Source organism: Quercus suber, unplaced genomic scaffold, assembly GCF_002906115.3.
Source record: "Quercus suber isolate HL8 unplaced genomic scaffold, Cork oak 2.0 scaffold_258, whole genome shotgun sequence".
Taxonomy (NCBI): Eukaryota; Viridiplantae; Streptophyta; class Magnoliopsida; order Fagales; family Fagaceae; genus Quercus; species Quercus suber.
This window is the reverse complement of record NW_027069714.1, coordinates 290,370-304,505: the sequence shown is the minus strand read 5'-3', so window position 1 is coordinate 304,505 and position 14,136 is coordinate 290,370. Positions and strand designations below refer to the sequence as shown.

Sequence of the window (14,136 nt, the reverse complement as noted above, 5' to 3'; positions counted from 1 at the left end):
ACGCCAAATTAATGATGCAAAAAATCCTTAGTTGAACTCCTCGTCTATTCAGATGGACGAGCTCAGCATAGCAACCGTGAGATCCTGCAATAAAGGATAAGGTTCTTAGAGCACATTGGTGTGGTGCGTGCCAAAGGGCCTCTGACAAGCTAGTCAGTAAGATCAGAGCTTAATTGTACAAAGGAATTGCTATTTGGCTAGAGAATTGTAGTGCATATGTTGCATATGAGTTGCATCCCTTTGTTCTGGTTATTTGTGCCTTTTTATAAGTCTTTGCTCCTCATCATGGGGATAAATGCTGACCTTAATGGTCTTGTATCCATTGGGAATAAATGCTGGGGGCTGGGGCATTTTAGGATTTAATATCCTTCTGCTTGTTGGTTTGTTCGTTACGCTTTTGCTTCTCTATTAGGTGAGTTGTTTCCTATGTCATTTATGGGAAGCTCCTTTAATGTGACTATCCTCATCCATAAGATGGACGTGAGTACATTATCTTTTCTTTGGTTGTCTCATGAACGAGGTTGATTTTTCTCCTCTTCAAATCTTACTTTTAAAATAGTTAAAACTTGTTGGGTTGCACAAACGGTCCTTTAGCATTACGACAACACAAATTAATTTGCAGACTACCAAATGGAGACTGCCACACATTTGTACTTGCACCGCATAAAGCTTATTAATTACTAGTTTCACATTTGTATTTGTTCCACATAAAGCTTATTAATTACTAGTTTTAAGTGAATATTATAAAGGAATTAGCAATTATCCTATCTGATTGTAGGTCCAACCTTAGACGGTTTAACAACAACCAAACCTTAGTCTCAAAATTTGAGGTCGGCTATAGATCTTTAACAGATTAAATTGAGTTGGCCACATGACTATTTTTTTCTTCATTCTATCATATCTAAAGGCAAGCTTTCTGTTACTTCCCTAATTGATGTTTTTTTATGACTTCTACTAATGTTATTTTTAACATTCCTTCAAAATTTTTCCATTCTTCAACTTACTAACTCTTTTTTACCGGTTTATTATGAAAATTTTTAATTCAAAAAATGTAGTTTACTAAAAAATAAAGTAAATTACAAAGTTGGTCCTTATCCTTTACACCATATTTCAATTTAGTTTCTAACTTTTCAATTGTGTCAATTTAGTCCCTATCATTTTTAGTGTCATGTCAATTTAATCTTTGCCGTTATCTCTTGGATAAAAAAAAGCTGATGTGTCAAACGGAACAATAAAAAATAATTTTTCTTGCCACATCAATTGCCAACTGCAACACATTAGATTAAAAAAAAGAAGTTAAAATCGGACACGTATCTCACTAAAATCACTATCCTCTCTTTCTCTCGTTAGTCAATCAAACATGCTCATCCTTGCTAAAATCCCCAAAATCCCTAACTTTATCTTGGCCTCCATCACTGTTTATGCATAGCTCAAAACAAAACATTCCTAGGTCCAACAACTGTAACATAACTCCTTATAAGGAAGGTCTGATCTTCAAAGCTTGGGAGAAGTTGAGAGCTCCAGCCATGGAGGCCCTGGAGCCTCGGCTTTAATGAAAAAAAATGAATCAGAGATTGATAGAGAGCTATGAAGCACGGGTGCGTTTCCAGATTCGGGTGCGGGTGCAGGTGCGGGACTTGGAAATTTTTGAAAAAGTAGGGTGCAAGTGCGGCGATTAAAAAATTATTAAAAATATTTTTATTTATATTTTCTATATATTTTTAATATTAAAATATTCTTAAAAAACACATTACTATGCCTGATTCACAAAACAAAGAAAGAAGAAGGCAAGAAACACAAAGCAAAAAAGAAAACACAAAAGAAGTAATAAATATTCAGAATAAAATTGAGGAATGACAGATTTAGAATATTTGGGCATCATTCAAAGCCGATTTTGGCCTATTTCAGCTGTTTTGGCCGTTTCTGCCATTTTGGTTGCCGGCCAATACGACTCGATTCAACTGATACAGCCCTATTCTGGCTGAATCTTCCCGGTTCGGCACGAATCGAGCCGAGTTGTCACAAATCTAAGAAAAAAAAAAAAAAAAAGGCTCAGATGCGGCACCAATGTGCGTGTAGCCACGTTGGACGCCACACCCCGCGTCAAGCTACGTCTCTGTTGCGGCACCCTCCTAGCCACGTCTGTGCTTCATAGATAAAGAGAGGGAAAGATCAAGAGAAGGAAGAGATCAACTAAGCTAATTTTCTTAATAATCTTGGGTTTTTTTTTTTTTGGGGGGGGGGGGGGGGGGGTTTCAAGGCTCTTTTGTTTGGTTAGTAAGAAAATAAAGAAGAAGAAAACCAAAGTTTGAGTCTTGTGGGATTACTTGTTTTTTAAAGGCCCCTTTTTCTTTTTCTTTTTCTTTTTCTTTTTTTTGGTTATTGAGAAATGGAGAGGAAGAGAAGAAAAAACTCTAAAGTTTGTGTCTTGTGGGATGTTTATGTTTCTGTTTTCTTGATTTTGTTAACGTCTCCTGTTTAGGTCTTATGGGTATTTTTTTGTTTTGGTTTTGATTTAGTTCGTTTGATGTTGTAATTTTCTTGTTATTTGAATGGTTAAAGTTCTTTCCTCTTCTTAGAGAGAGTGAGATCAAGATAGAGATAGAGAATGGGATTGTTGCTGTACAAGGTTTATGAATGGAATACAGTGATTCTAGATCTTTCCTCTGCAGGAAACAATGGAATTTCCTATGCATTGCTGTCCAAGGTTTATGAATGGAATTCTGGGGCCGGTGCAATAAGGGAGAACAGACGGAGATATTTTTATTCTTTTTAATCTAACGTGATGTTACAATTGGCCGTAGTAAGAAAAATTATTTTTTATTATTCTATTTAACACATTAGTTTTTTTATTCAAGGGATAACGGTAGAGACTAAATTATTACGATACTGGAAATGTTAAGGACTAAATTGAAATATAGTGTAAATGATAGACCAACTTTGTAATTTACCCAAAAAAATATAATAATAATAATAAATCACAGGGGTCATTTAGGAAATTCCACATGTTCACCAAAAGCTGCTGTCCTAAAAACTGAAAGTTGGATTAATGTTCGTGCAAACACGGGATATCCCTCTGACACAAACTCATTGAGAGCAAAGATTTATATACTGCCCTATGTTGTTTATATGAGGCACAAAGCCAGCAACGCAATTGGTTTCTTTATACATTATGAAAAAAACACATCTGAAAGAATGAGGCTGCTGCAAAATTTTCTTTACTATGAGCTTGACTCTCCAGTGGCAGCATTCAGGTTATCAAAAATCTCAGAATAATTAGTATCAGTTGCAACCATACTTCTTGAATATGATTGGCTAATAAGGACTTCATGCTATATGTAAGTAAGAATCAGCATAGCATCCAAAACGTTCTATGCTCCTCTTTTCTTTTCTTTTGTTATGAATAAAAGAGTGTTCACATTAGTTCAAAAAGGATTCCAGAAAAATACAACTTGCCTTGTGTCCATATTGAGGAATTATAGCACTGCGTTCCTTGACTATCTACAGTTGGGGAAACCCGTCAAACACATTATCAGATTATCTGCTTTGCAGTCACAACCTTATCTCCCTGGCCGACTCAGCACCATCCTCAGTTCGGGCTACCTTCCAGGAGACTGTTCAAAATATATGATAAAAAGTAGCACCCTTGTTGTGAATGTTCTTTGCTATTTCCATGCAATACAAGAGCCTGATTGTGGTCAACCCTAATAATGCTTCTGAGTTCAGGTAAGGCTGTGGTAATAGCTATAGGCATGCATAAGACAACTCTCAAACTGTGTGCTTCACAAATAAATGACCTAATATTTGATTTGTTTCAACAGTTCAATGGTCAGGTCATACGTGCTGCTCACCAATGAGTGGCAGATAAACCCAATCAGGAAGAAGTACATCAGCCTCTGACACCAGAAACATAGCAATAGAAGCGTTTTATATCTATCATATATAGGGATATTAAGAACAACTGAAAGCAAAGGTAGGGAGGGACTAAGAACATTTGGANAACTCTAAAGTTTGTGTCTTGTGGGATTGTTATGTTTCTGTTTTCTTGATTTTGTTAACGTCTCCTGTTTAGGTCTTATGGGTATTTTTTTGTTTTGGTTTTGATTTAGTTCGTTTGATGTTGTAATTTTCTTGTTATTTGAATGGTTAAAGTTCTTTCCTCTTCTTAGAGAGAGTGAGATCAAGATAGAGATAGAGAATGGGATTGTTGCTGTACAAGGTTTATGAATGGAATACAGTGATTCTAGATCTTTCCTCTGCAGGAAACAATGGAATTTCCTATGCATTGCTGTCCAAGGTTTATGAATGGAATTCTGGGGCCGGTGCAATAAGGAGAACAGACGGAGATATTTTTATTCTTTTTAATCTAACGTGATGTTACAATTGGCCGTAGTAAGAAAAATTATTTTTTATTATTCTATTTAACACATTAGTTTTTTTATTCAAGGGATAACGGTAGAGACTAAATTATTACGATACTGGAAATGTTAAGGACTAAATTGAAATATAGTGTAAATGATAGACCAACTTTGTAATTTACCCAAAAAAATATAATAATAATAATAAATCACAGGGGTCATTTAGGAAATTCCACATGTTCACCAAAAGCTGCTGTCCTAAAAACTGAAAGTTGGATTAATGTTCGTGCAAACACGGGATATCCCTCTGACACAAACTCATTGAGAGCAAAGATTTATATACTGCCCTATGTTGTTTATATGAGGCACAAAGCCAGCAACGCAATTGGTTTCTTTATACATTATGAAAAAAACACATCTGAAAGAATGAGGCTGCTGCAAAATTTTCTTTACTATGAGCTTGACTCTCCCAGTGGCAGCATTCAGGTTATCAAAAATCTCAGAATAATTAGTATCAGTTGCAACCATACTTCTTGAATATGATTGGCTAATAAGGACTTCATGCTATATGTAAGTAAGAATCAGCATAGCATCCAAAACGTTCTATGCTCCTCTTTTCTTTTCTTTTGTTATGAATAAAAGAGTGTTCACATTAGTTCAAAAAGGATTCCAGAAAAATACAACTTGCCTTGTGTCCATATTGAGGAATTATAGCACTGCGTTCCTTGACTATCTACAGTTGGGGAAACCCGTCAAACACATTATCAGATTATCTGCTTTGCAGTCACAACCTTATCTCCCTGGCCGACTCAGCACCATCCTCAGTTCGGGCTACCTTCCAGGAGACTGTTCAAAATATATGATAAAAAGTAGCACCCTTGTTGTGAATGTTCTTTGCTATTTCCATGCAATACAAGAGCCTGATTGTGGTCAACCCTAATAATGCTTCTGAGTTCAGGTAAGGCTGTGGTAATAGCTATAGGCATGCATAAGACAACTCTCAAACTGTGTGCTTCACAAATAAATGACCTAATATTTGATTTGTTTCAACAGTTCAATGGTCAGGTCATACGTGCTGCTCACCAATGAGTGGCAGATAAACCAATCAGGAAGAAGTACATCAGCCTCTGACACCAGAAACATAGCAATAGAAGCGTTTTATATCTATCATATATAGGGATATTAAGAACAACTGAAAGCAAAGGTAGGGAGGGACTAAGAACATTTGGATCAACACCAAAACAGCCATTAAATGAGTGTAGGTGATAAATGTTTCCAACAATGAAATGTTATTTATCCAGCATGCACGATGCCAAAATATATGGGTAGTGTCATCACCATAGTATTTTGTTTTTATTTTCTGGTTAAATATTAATAGAATCTAAAAAATACCAACTTAAACAAGTTTGCCGCTCATAATTCTTGGCTACATAGACAAATATATTAAAGCTATGGGGTAATTTCATACAAATTAACTGTTGACAAGCAGAGTTCTTACTAAAATTTTGGAAGTGGAATAGCCTGATTACAGAAATTTTTTTTGAAAACCCCACTGATTGAAACTTGATTGGACAACCTCCCCTACGCCCCCCCCCCCCCCCCCCAAAAAAAAAAAGCACACTTCATATTTCTCCAAGCTTCTCCATAATCTACTCTCTCTCCTTTTCTTTTCTTTTTTCTTTTTTTTTTTAAATAAATATTTAAATTCTTCCATCTATTTAGCAACTTACGATCAAGAAGTATTATAAATTCAGAGTACTGGTGGTCAAATAACAAGTACACATGTGGAGATAAGCTTTTCAAGGGTCTGACCCAATTCAAATGACTCATTTTATTCCCCATTGGTGCTGCCATGATTTTCTCAAGAATAAGTTTTTTCTCATAATGAACAAAATACAACAGAAACACAATTGCACTGCCTCCATGTGAAACAATTTCTCAAGAAATGCATAAAAAAAAAAAATTTAATATTAGAAGCATAATGGACTCTTTTCATATTCCACATATGCACAATGGGTTGATGCCTTTGTAATGATATGTAGAAATGCTTAAACATTATGCATAATGAGAAAATAAAAAAGAAAAATAAATATAAGAAACATTACCTGTTCTTGTCTTGTTGTTGATGAATAAAATAATTAGTTATCACTTAGATTTAAACCTGCTTTAATTCTTATATATGCTTATATGCTTGCTAACTGGAGGAAACTTGGCTTCAGTTTAAGATATGTGGATAAAAAAACAATTAATGAAATTCTCAAGTTGTACTTATCAAAAAAAAAAATTCTCAAGTTGTCAAAGTAAAAGAAAGATTGAAAGAACTTTTGCATGCCAAATAGCAGATAACTTGCCTGCCAAACCCTTAAAAGTACAAGTAATAAAACAATTCATTATACAGAATAAATTTTTTTCTTCAAATCCTGCCAAACCTGAGGGCCACTAGGATGATGATTAATATACTGCTCTTCAAAAAATTTCTCTGAACTTGCAATTATAGTGCTCAAGGCAAGCTTAGGATCTACTGCTCCTTGATCTTTAAGCCAATTATACATTGATAACCTAAGCTCAACCCTCTGCATTGTATATGAAAGACATGATGGGAATTTCACTAAAGATGATAAGGGATAGCCCAAATCATTTACAAAAAAATCAATCTTCATTTGAATCACATCTTTCTTCTGGTTAAGAATTTGAGGCGATACTTTAATCATTCCAAAAACATCCTTCTTATTCAAACCAGCTTTCACAATACAATTGAATCTCTCCTGCAGCTCCACTCCATTGCCTCGGAACACCTTAATTGCTGATTTCATTTGTTCAGAATTCTCAGCAAATCCCAAATTCAACAAAAACTTGGACCTCTGCAATTTTGATTTTAGTTCCTCTCCTGATTCTGGTAATGGCTCAACTTTAGTTCCTAGAACCCAATTCTTCAATTCTTGTGGGTTCTCCAGGACAAGTTTACGAAGTCGCTTCTTCCCAACATTTAGGTTAGAAAGCAAGCTGTTAGTTTTTTTCAAAGTACATGAACCAAGTAATAGGGCATGAGTGCAGACAATCTTCCCAACCTCTGTGACCTCCATCTCGATCTCATTCAGGAACAGAAAGCACTGCCTCAAATTCAACACAAATTTCCCAACTTGGATTTGTGGAAACTGCAGAAACAGCAAACGCATCTGGTTCACTGTAGATCCAAATTTCGATAAGAACCCAATTAGAGACAGTGTTCTATCCCCAGAGCCCTCAAATATAATCCCTGGATGCTCAATGATTAGTCTAGCCAACTGCTCCTCGCTGCATCCCATCTTCCTAAACAAGCATAAAAGCCCAAGCATCTGTCTCCAGTTATAAGTAATCCCATCCAACAAATTCTGCTCAATCCAACTAATTTCCATTCCAAAACTCTTTAGCTTCTCTAATACCAGAACAAACTCCAAATTTACATTTCCTATCAAAAGATAAGGGCTATGAACAATAAACTTAATCATAGTAGACTGGCTAAGTCCCAGTTCTTCATAAGCTTTAAGCTTTGATGACAAAACCCCAGAATCATACCGAAAAACTTCTTTTGCCACCTTATAAATCATCCCAATCTTCTTACGCGCAATCCCATAATTGCACAATACATGGTAATTCTCCAGCAACAAATCATCATCACTAAGAAACATCAAATTGCGCGGAAGAATAGGATCATATTCTGAAGGTTTCAAACCCATGCTCTCAAAGAAGGGCTCAAATTCATTAATGGGATGGTACCGAAAAAACCGGCTAACAGCCCGTCCAATGTCCCCCTCATTTTCGACCCTTTTCAACAGCTTTTCGAGAAAATGTGGCGAGTTTTTACTCATATTCTCAGCATCCACAAACTGTATGCTCCTAGTTGAATACAAATAATCCAACAATGCAGCTTGGGCTGCTTTCCGTGTGGCAAGAGAAAATTTCACAACTTTTTTGCAATTAGCAGATGAAGTTTCATCCAAAAGTTCAAAATTTTCAGTTTGAACAGTTCTTTTTGTTGAATAATATCTAGGGTTTTGGGCCATGGGGAAAGTCCGAGAGTGCCAAAGTGTCCATTTTGATGATCCAAGGTTTTCACTAATATTTGAAGAAACCCATTTGAGAATGGAAGGTATTCTGAGTTTTGCCAAATGGGTCATGACCAGTTTCCGAGATTTGAATAAACAGAGAAGCCAGAATGCCAAATTTGAAGGTAAAAATAGCAATGAAATATGAAGTCTTTGGACTGAAATACTTACCGTTGATTTTGATGGGCATGCCTATGCAAGCGTGAGTGTTTAGGTTGCGCAGTTCACTTGTAACGCTGGTACTGAATCAGGTGCAGCCATATATGAGAGGGAGGGAACTTCGGTTGCAGAGCCATTGGCTAAAACCACCCAGACTCACAGAAAAGGGTTTTTCAACAAATACGTGTGTGTTTGTATGTGTATGTGTATGTGTATGCGTATGTGGGAGTGGGACTAGTGTGTGAGAGTATCTCTGTCGTTTTGAGACAAGGGGTACTTCCGGCAAATTCCAGTATAATCGATACTCCTTCCAAATTTTTACAGAAGCCTTGCTTTGCTTCTTGGACTGGAGTTTGGGTTAATTACAAAAACATCCCACGGGTTTTGATTCTTCTTTATAACTTCACGAGCTTTTATATCCACAGAATTGACCATTGGGTCGTTAACTCTTATAAACGGAAAAATTATGTGACCAATAATGTAAATTAATTAATGAGTCCTTTTAATGTAGTTTCGTAATGAGTTATAATTTGGCAAAGAATCCTTAAGCTTGACCAAAGGGAGTGTCACCTCCATCTGTGATAGCTATAGATTCTCCACTGGAAGAGTCCAAGACATTGTTATTAAAAAAAAGAAAAAAAGAAAAAACCCTACCAATGATTGTTGGGTCATTAACTCTTATAAACGGAAAAATTACGTTACCAACTGATGATGAACAAAATCAATAGGCTGAACAACTCGGCTTCGATGGGCTGAAAGAGGTAGCGAAGGCCTGAAAAATGAACACGCTGTCAGAGGAGACCGGCGTGGACCGGCCTAATCCCCTCCGATGGCTAAGTTAGTATCTTCTCGCCAATGGAGTTCTAACTGTATTAGGAGTAAAAATTTCAGTCTCTCATATCTTTGCGTGGTTCAGACTGGCCCTTATATAGAGAACTTTGGGGCGGTTATTGGCTCAATAACTTCTCCCAGATTTGTGGAATCCAAACATAACTTCTTCAACGGCTATAGAAATTATAACCGCTAGTGGAAGTTACATACTTGGGAGGAATTGGTGGCGATGAATACAGGCTGATTAACCGCTCCAGAATCTACTAAGTGTTGTGTGGTCGTCCATGTGCAATGCCCATGGACGACTCTTTGTCCGACTGTTGGGGTCGTCCATGCGCTTTGCACATGGACGACTCTTTCAATTTGATTCTCTAAGGTTTATTCCATCGATCCATACTCAGGGACGAAATGTCTGGACAAATCAGAGATGTTCTGGCCGTTTAGCTAACTGGTGATCATGGACGACTCATAGATGTAATTTTTGCTACCTCATCAGTTGCCCCCTTGTCTAGGGTGTCGTCCAAGGACATTATAGGGATTTAATTCCCTTTATGTAGCCACGTGTTGCGATTTAATTCGTTGAGCAGTTAAGTCGATTACATTTTTCCATGCGATTGCCACGTGTCATCTTCTCAGTGGATGGTGTCACTTCGCTGACCCTACTCCTGGACCCTATAAATAGGCATATTCTCTTTCTTGCCCTTTACCTTTCTCATAGACTCCCTTCTGCTATCTCGTCCAAGATTCTCTTCTAGCCTTCGTCCTAGTTCAGGTATTTCCTCTTCTTTTTAGGTTTTCGTCTTGATCTTTATTTTAGTTATGTCTTCGCCTAGTAGTACAGAGAGAGAAATAGACGAGTATCAGGACGTCTCGTTTGGGAGTTTTGAGAGTGGTGAGGGTAGCACTAGTTATAGTAGTAGTTCCTCGGATGAGCATTATTCGTCCGGGGTTCCTGGCATTTCCTTAGAAGAATTTCAGGAAATGCAACGTAGGACGACCTCTGGAGCTGGGGCTAGCTCATCCAGAGTGTCACCTAGCTCTTCTCAGGATGAGGAGGAGGAAGAGGAGAATGTAATATACAGTTGTGCACTCGAGGTAACGTCCACCTTAGACGCCCCTAAGTTAAAAGTTTTAGTAGATAGATACTAACTCCCTAGGGAGTTTGAACCTCGTCTACCCAAGGAAGGAGAGTGGTGTTGTTCTCCTTCTTCTAGCTTGGGAGTATACACATCTTATCTCTTAGCTGGCCTTAGGTTTCCCTTAAATTCATTTTGTAGAGGCCTTCTTCATAGGTTAGGCATTGGTCCCAACCAGCTTAACCCCAATGGTTGGAGGACGATAGTTGCCATGCAAGTGTTATGGCGTGAGGCACTGGAAAGGAAATGTCCTATAACATTGGACAAGTTCCTCTACTGTAATAAGCCCTCAGAAATAAAGAAGTCAGCTGGTTTTTACTAGTTCTCGTCTAGAGGCCCTCATTATAGCTTAATAAAGGGTCGTAGCTCATCTGACAGGCTCTAGAAAAAAGAGTTTTTTATTATTTCTGGAAATTGGGCTGGGGACCCAATTGATGTTGGTCATGCCCCCTTCCCTCCTTTTACCAGCCCTATAGGTCACCTTCGTCCTCAGGGTATGTTTCCTTTCTACATTATTTCTTTTACATCCTTACATTTTTCCAACTCTCAATCATCTAACCACCTTGCTTTTTATTGGTGCAGCTGTTATTCGTCCACGTTTGGATAGATTATACTTGGATCGAATTGACCAAGTTCGTGCCTTCCCTAGAAGGACTTTTCACGATTTAGTAACTTTTAGCAATTTGGCTACGTGGGGGCTTAGTCTAGAACCAACTGCTGAAAACCTAGGCCACGAGAAAACTACCTGTCGAAGTAAGTATTGTCCATCTTAGCTTCATTTCCTTCCTTTCTTTCTTTTTTTTTTNGTAATAAGTGGGGACGAGGATGCTCCTGTGCCTCTCGTCGTCCAGAAGGTTGTCGTCCAGGCTGGGAAGAGGAAATCTAAGAAGATTTCAAGTGTTGTGGACCTGGATGACCTTCCTAGTCGTCGAGGCTCCAAAAAACAGAAAACCACTACTTCTTCTCTTCCCAAGGTCCCTAAATTTACTCCTCCAATGGTGAATCTGGACGATCCTCCTGTAAATGTGGAGCCCGTCCAGATAAGTCATCCTGTTTCATCTGATCCTCCCCCCCTCCAGCTAAGACTCCTCGCAACCCTCATCCGTCTGAGCCTTCAGATCGTCCTTGGGGGTCGTGCAGAGAGTTGGACGTTCTGCACCGCTTTGAGATACGTCTTCTTTGCCTTGGAAGATTGTCCTGTCGAAGTCCCACCAATGATAACCCTTATTTCTCCGAGTGGGGGTCGTGATGACTCTTCCATCTTCGCTTTCAATTTTTCATCCTTATGATCCCTTCCAACGAAATGCCTCAACTTTCCTTGTCTAATGAGATTCTCAATCTGCTGCTTCAAGTCATAACAGTCATCTGTATCATGCCCATGATCTCTATGGAAGCGACAATATTTATTCTTGTTGCGCTTGTTAAGATCTCCTTTCATCTTCTCTGGCCACTTCAAGGAAGGATCATCCTTGATTTGCATGAACACCTGATCGAGTGGGGCATTTAAGGGTGTGTAATTCTGATTCCTTACTGATGGGCCTGCTAGACAAGGCCCTTGATCAGGGTGACGTGTGAGATTGACTTCCATTCTCTCAGCTCTCTTTCTTTTCTTAGGTATGATTGCATCTTCGGCGTTCATAAAGTTTTGGGCTAAATGGACGAGTTCAGCCATGGATTGGGGCTCCTTTTCATACAGATTGTGAATAAATAAGTCCGAGTTAACCCCATTGTGGAAGGCTGCCAATAATAGCTTGTCATCCACTTCGTCCACTCTCAGGGCTTCCCTATTGAAGCGCGTGATGAAGGAACGCAGGCTTTCATTCTCCCCTTGCTCTATATAGTTAACAAACTGGATGAAGAACGCTTGTGTCTCTGTCCCCCAATGAAATTATTAACAAATAATTTGCTTAGCTCCTCGAAAGAACTTACAGAATTTTGGGGTATTTTACTAAACCACACTCGCGCTGGTCCCTTAAATGTGGTAGGGAAAGCTCTGCACATAATCTCGTCCGGAACCCCTTGGAGATGCATGGTAGTCTTGAAAGTAGCAATATGATCAAAAAGATCGCGCGCCCCATCATATGAATCCAAGGAAGGCATTTTGAACTTTTGAGGTAAGGGATGGCCATTGATGGAAGTCGTGAAAGGAGAATCTGTTCGGTGAACCAAATTCTCTACGGGATTCGTCCTTCTTATGTTCTCCTTCATCTCGTCCATAACCTTTCTCATTTGATCCATCTCTTTTTCCAAGTGTGGCACCCTTCGTAAAGTGGTGCCCCTTGACTGGTTCTCGTACTCAGCATTTCCCCTTCTATCTTCTTGACTTTGGGCTTGTTCTTCTACATGTCCTTCACAGCATTGCCTCTCTATCTCCCTAGTTAACTCTTGATTCTGACGGGTTAACTCTGCCATGGCGGCTACCATGGACTGTATGTGTTGGATGGAAGGAGATTGTGTGACAGGCGCTGATTGGCGATCTCGGTTGGGATGGCTGGAAGCATCCCTACTCTCTTGGTGGCCTGGGCTAGTGGCCCTTGATCTAATCCGAACCATACAGCCTTTTGTTGGAGAAGAATAAACCGTCAAACTTAAAGTTTTCGCAGATATTTCCTTCCTACAGACTGTGCCAACTGATGATGAACAGAATCAATAGGCTGAACAACTCGGCTTCGATGGGCTGAAAGCGGTAGCGAAGGCCTGAAAAACAAACACGCTGTCAGAGGAAACCGGGGTGGACCGGCCTAATCCCCTCCGATGGCTAAGTTAGTATCTTCTCACCAATGGAGTTCTAACTGTATTAGGAGTAAAAATTTCAGTCTCTCATACCTTTGCGTGGTTCAGACCGAGCCTTATATAGAGAACTTTGGGGTGATTATTGGCTCAATAACTTCCCCCAGATTTGTGGAATCCGGACATAACCTCCTCAACAGCTATAGAAATTATAACCGCTACTGGAAGTTACATACTTGGGAGGAATTGGTGGCAATGAATATGGGCTGATTAACCGCTCCAGAATCTGCTAAGTGTTGTGTGGTCGTCCATGTGCAATGCCCATGGACAACTCTTTGTCCGACTGTTGGGGTCGTCCATGCGCTTTGCACATGGACGACTCTTTCAATTTGATTCTCTGAGGTTTATTCCATCGATCCATACTCAGGGACGAGATGTCTGGACGAATCAGAGATGTTCTGGCCGTTTAGCTAACTGGTGATCATGGACGACTCTTCTGGACGACTTATAGATGTAATTTTTGCTACCCCATCACCAATAATGTAAATCAATTAATGAGTCTTTTTAATGTAGTTTCGTAATGAGTACATCATTCTTCCATCCACAAGAATGAATGAAAGTTAGTCTCAGTGATCAATTTTATGAGTATAAAAACCTTGGGGAACTATAAGGAAAAACTAACATTCTAGGTGTTGTTTCTTCGTTTTGACATTTTTACAAAAAACGAACTCACCCCCTCCCTTCCAAAAAAAGGACACTTTAACTTAACATTCATAGTCCCTTTGGGAACACACATGTCGCGGATTTAATGGACTTGAAAGACATAAAGAATACGGA

The 14,136-nt window shown here is 38.8% G+C and overlaps 2 protein-coding genes across 2 annotated transcripts; both read right to left on the bottom strand.

Moving 5' to 3' along the window:
• Positions 1 to 6,626: 6,626 nt before the first annotated feature.
• Positions 6,627 to 8,965, bottom strand: LOC112018451 (transcription termination factor MTEF18, mitochondrial). The gene has a single exon (XM_024050973.2). The coding sequence runs from the start codon at positions 8,513 to 8,515 to the stop codon at positions 6,749 to 6,751; it is 1,767 nt and encodes a 588-aa protein (XP_023906741.1). The 5' UTR covers positions 8,516 to 8,965; the 3' UTR covers positions 6,627 to 6,748.
• A 2,718-nt stretch (positions 8,966 to 11,683) lies between these two features.
• Positions 11,684 to 12,981, bottom strand: LOC136070772 (uncharacterized). Its single transcript, XM_065781195.1, has 2 exons — positions 12,519 to 12,981; positions 11,684 to 12,441 (listed from the first exon to the last, which is right to left on the bottom strand). Exons 1-2 carry the CDS (start codon positions 12,979 to 12,981, stop codon positions 11,684 to 11,686), a joined length of 1,221 nt encoding a protein of 406 aa, XP_065637267.1.
• Between the last annotated feature and the right edge of the window lie 1,155 nt (positions 12,982 to 14,136).

Bases quoted from the DNA above. Each gene is read 5' to 3' on its own strand.
- LOC136070772 (XM_065781195.1), bottom strand. From the start codon at position 12,981: ATGGCAGAGTTAACCCGTCAGAATCAAGAGTTAACTAGGGAGATAGAG. The intron at 12,442-12,518 runs GTAAAATACCCC...ATTGGGGGACAG, and splicing joins ACCAGCGCGAGTGTGGTTTA to AGACACAAGCGTTCTTCATC.
- LOC112018451 (XM_024050973.2), bottom strand. From the start codon at position 8,515: ATGACCCATTTGGCAAAACTCAGAATACCTTCCATTCTCAAATGGGTT.